Source organism: Cicer arietinum, chromosome 7 (assembly GCF_000331145.2).
Source record: "Cicer arietinum cultivar CDC Frontier isolate Library 1 chromosome 7, Cicar.CDCFrontier_v2.0, whole genome shotgun sequence".
Lineage (NCBI taxonomy): Eukaryota > Viridiplantae > Streptophyta > Magnoliopsida > Fabales > Fabaceae > Cicer > Cicer arietinum.
The window spans coordinates 18,230,459-18,235,054 of NC_021166.2; the positions used below are offsets into that span (position 1 = coordinate 18,230,459).

Below are 4,596 nucleotides of genomic sequence, written 5' to 3' on the forward strand. Positions count from 1 at the left end.
CTACTAACTATATAACTAATTTGGTCTCCCTCGACTAATAAATTTATCAATATACCCCCCCTAAAAGTTTCACCTTGTCCTCAAGTTCAGATCACTATCTTCTTACAGTTGTACAAGTTAAGAGAAACTTCCTTCTGGACCATCATTTCCTAGGGCTTCAATAGTATTGGTCAACCGTTAATGTCTCACCCGTTGGCTAGTGATAACTGTGACACCTAGTAGATTCAGCCTCACCTATACAATTTCTTAAGCATCATCAACTGTACTATGAAACACACCACAGGCAAGAAGACAGGTTGCTGTGCGGCCCATTCCTACTCTTGCTATAGCTGTATCACTTGGACCCTCATTGACTTCTTTCCTTTACTTCTTTTTACATCCCTCTTCTTGTCTCAAAAAGGATGGACTTGGCCCATGGGGCTATAGATATTCAGCCTTACCTCTTTTTCATCCTAAATGAGAAATTTGGGGACTGTAGTAAATTGATCGGGTGCCTTATAGTGAAAAACTGGCCCCACCTCTGAATGTCCATTCTTGCCTACGTCTCTTTTACGCTTTGGCCTTGAATTTGTGTAACTGCTACTAGCTTTATATTCCTCCCGCCATGTGAGCAGTGTCGCTCACACATATGCAACACAACTATGCAGTTCTACTGGAGAAAACTTAACGTCCCCAGTTTTGTTGTTGTTGGTGTACCATCCCCCTGAGAGGGCAAGCATAGTTCTGGTGGCTAATGTCCCTTCCAGATCATTGCTGGTTCTTCCATTTTCAATGCCATCATCACTGTATCAACACCAAGACACACATAATGCCCATTGACACTTATGTTGTCCACTAGAAAAGGACCGATCTGGGCTTTGTTCCTCCATCCCTTCACCATCACATGACCTGTGGCAACACCTTCTCTTTGTCTCTCCTCTGTTACGGGTTCATCAGCTTCTTTCTCCCTCATTTAGTTCTCTGTTTGCCTTTCTTTCCCCTCAAATTTTCACTGCTTACTGTCACCACTAGGTGCGCTGTCACGGCGCCCCAATCCATCCTTTCACAACACTTGAAACTGTCTCAGCAATTCTCAAACAATATACTGACCCTCTCTCTCTCAACTGACAAGATATCTCTCATTCTTGTCCCTCTTTATTTATTTATAGGCAACATGCCTTGTTTATTTAATCATCACAGTTCCCAACTACAAACTAAGTAGCTCTAACTCTCTCGACTGACAAACCTATCAAAACCTTACAAAAAGACAAACTAGTAATCTAGTAAAGTATATATCAGACAGTAAATAGAAAAAGAACAACAGCTCTGTTAAAAGTGATCTACCTCCTCAAGACTACCCTCGCGTAATTCTAAAGCTGATGCCAAAGCAAAATGAGGCAACTTTTCTCCATTTGTACGGTTTCTAACATGGAAATTGTCATGGAACTGCATGTGTTGCACAAAAGGAATCAAGCAAGATATAACAAGTGATATAGCATGAATCTACCCAAGACTTCCCAGTAAATGAAACAAAATATGTAGATTAGTTAAATCAAACCATACCCATGAGATTAAAGGATGTAGAGCTTTCGAAGTGAGTTTTGTGACATTTGATAGCTGGAGCAAGTGAGCTGGAAGTAGAGAAAGCAGAGAAGCCTGCCATGATCAAGAAATGCACAACTTGACAAGCAATTCTTGAGCGAAAAAAGCTTTAATGAAAATAGAATTGACAAAATTTAATAATTGTTAGGAACCTAAGAATTGGATTCCAAAAGAATTAGAGGAAGAACACTTGCATTAAGAAAAGATAATAAGAAATAAATGGAGAGAATACTCTCCTCTGAGGGTTTCCCCTTCACAATAGAGACTATACTCTATTCAACAATTGATTACAATATTAAGAAGATATCCCAAACTAACTACATAGCTCCCTATTTATACACAATAGTCCTAACTTCCTGATAACCAACTAAATAACTTTTAGTAACTCTACTAGTCTAAGTCCTAACAATAATACACAAACTTAATGAAAAAAGATGAACCAAATAGTACACACAAAAATTATTGGGAAGCCCTATATTAACAACTGATTTTAAAAACACAACAACAACAACAACAATCAAGCTTTATCCCACTAAGTAGGGTCGACTTCATGGATCAAACAACACCATAGTGTTCTATCATACAGCATGTCTCGTTCCAGCTAGGTCTTTCCTAATAGTTTCTTTTATAGTTTTCTAGGTCTTCTCCTGCCTCTAACAATTTGATTATCCTTCATTTGATCTACTCTACTCACTACAGAATCTACATAATCACAAGGAAGCAAATCAGATTAAAGATTTGAGATATTGATTATCACAAGGAAGCAAAGCAATAATGACAAAATGATCTTATATATATAGTAGCAAAGCAATGCTGACGTTTTTTACTCAGAAGAATTTTTGTATCCATTTAAAAAATATCAATAATAATTCACCTGAATAACAGGATCATCACAAGCACTGTCTATTAATCTTCCACGAGCAAGTAAACAAAGCAAATGAACCTTGTGCACAAGTTCAGCCAATTCCTAAAGAATTCACAAAAACATAATTTTAATAACTGGCTAAAATTTATTTTGAGACTAAAGCCAACTCCACTGATGTTTAAAGATAACATCTGACCTTGTCTTCAGCAGAAGCTCGTCGTATTTGTTTCTGTACAGAAGAAACAGGGGTCACATTCAATTCTATTGTCATAGGATGATCATCCATGGCAACTGTACCATCTTCCCAATCTGAGTCATCCAGTTCTTCCTTGTTGTCCATGTATCCCTGGTCTAAACTTACATGACCACATTTCTCTTCAGCAGAATCATTTGCAATGGAATTTCTACTACAGTGTTCAACTTCTGAAGTTTTTGGTAGGAGAATCGATTCCAGGAGTTGAGCTTCATTTAGTTCTGGCTCAAAGTCAACCTATAACAAGATTAGAATAACTTGATTTTGGTCATGATTATACAATTTCAAACACTAACATTGAAGTTAAATCACGAACGAAGTCACCATAAGACCAAAACAGGAACAAATTATGAACAAGAAACAGGAAGTTACAAGGTACCAACCACTGTCTTTTTCTTGTAAGTGCCAACTTTGTTAGCACGGCGCAGAAGTTTTCCCACAGCATCCCGAGATATTTCGGACAGTGATCCTGAAATTAAGCATTATCATCAATCATGCATGAGTAAAATGATTTTCCTCAGTAATTGTCATTAGACATAATTTTATCAAACCCATTATCACAAGGTGATTGAAATTTGTTTCCACCTTCGGTGTTGTGTTTGGGTCCCGTTTCATCTTCTGCAAATTTGACATGAAATACCCAAAAACAATATACAAGCATTAGAAATTACATGCACAAACAAAACATATACTGAAGATCATACATACCATAAACTAAAATTAGACCACCTTAAACAATAAGATTAGTTCATTAGTTTGTTAGTTTAGGGAAAATCCAAAGCAACATACTTCCCATTAATTTTTACTTTCAATTCTACTAAGAAAGAGATACCTGAATCACTCAAGTAAAAACTAAAACTTCAACTACAATTCCAAGGACTAAGTTGCATAGTATGCAGACACTTAGAGTGGAGGCATGTCCCACACCCTCTTGCCATGTGCCAGTGTCTGACACCAATACGACACCCTCTAGACTAAAATATAAGCTAATAAGTAGCCACAATTGGTCAACCTAAATATAAGTAAAATTTAACTAACTTCATCCTATTTAATTCTATTATTATCAAAATATCCTGCAACATAATAAGTTTTCATACAAAATTAAATGAAAAATAAGATTAGTTTAGTAAATGTGATTATGTTTAATATTTTATTGGGAAAATTAAATGCAGTTAACCACTATTTTTAATATATGTGCAATTAGTGAGTGTTATTGCATATAATTGAGTCTAGAGATAGTAGCTAATTACATTCAATTAGTTTTCTTTTTCTTTTTCTTAAATTATTCTCATTGTCGTGTCCGAGCTTCTTACAAATAAATAAATAAAACAGCATTGCAAACAAGGTAAAATGAGAAGCATTTTCCTACCCTAATCTACACTTGAAACTCAAACTAACTTCCACAGTCACCAACATTCCAGACCTTGTTGTGTGTACTAAAATCTCAACCAACTGCTTTTGATGAATGAAGTTCTAATTAGGGGAAAACCAATAAATAATAAGAAAATAGAAACCAAACATTTCTTCATTTCAGAGTTTGATTACAAGTTTAAATACAACAAGTAGACGTAATAGAAACATGGTGTATTCAAAATGAAAAGGGAAAAAGAAAATGAAGTAAGACATAATATTTTGTATATATACTTGATAGAATTAAATGTATTTATCATTGTTGTGAATAGTAAGAAACCGAGTATTGGGAATGGAAAGAAACTACCTGAGGGTGAAGATGGCTTCTTCCGTTGTGAACCGCTTCCTCTGCGTGGCATTCTTTAGAGAGAGAGAGAGAGAGAGGGAAGTGAACAAACACGTCGCGCCCAAATCTGTTTGAGAAAGAAATAAACCTTCTTTGTGCTACGCTACATGCGTCTGCACCGCTACTATCCAACCAACAGGG

General features: G+C 36.1%; 1 protein-coding gene across 3 annotated transcripts in view; it reads right to left on the reverse strand.

Moving 5' to 3' along the window:
• The window catches only part of LOC101502397 (DNA repair protein RAD4), a 9,376-nt gene extending 4,780 nt beyond the window's left edge, over positions 1-4,596 (reverse strand). Inside the window, exons 1-7 of one of the 3 annotated variants that reach the window (XM_012718336.3) lie at positions 4,417-4,596; positions 3,285-3,317; positions 3,083-3,168; positions 2,643-2,936; positions 2,456-2,548; positions 1,543-1,635; positions 1,324-1,425 (exon numbers count right to left, since the gene is read on the reverse strand). In XM_012718336.3, the coding sequence (XP_012573790.1) occupies positions 1,324-1,425; positions 1,543-1,635; positions 2,456-2,548; positions 2,643-2,936; positions 3,083-3,168; positions 3,285-3,317; positions 4,417-4,468 (753 nt within the window). In that variant the 5' untranslated portion in view covers positions 4,469-4,596. Of the gene's footprint in view, positions 1-1,323; positions 1,426-1,542; positions 1,636-2,455; positions 2,549-2,642; positions 2,937-3,082; positions 3,169-3,250; positions 3,318-4,416 lie in introns of those variants that run through there. The other 2 variants (XM_027337127.2, XM_073363920.1) reach the window with 2 other exon arrangements.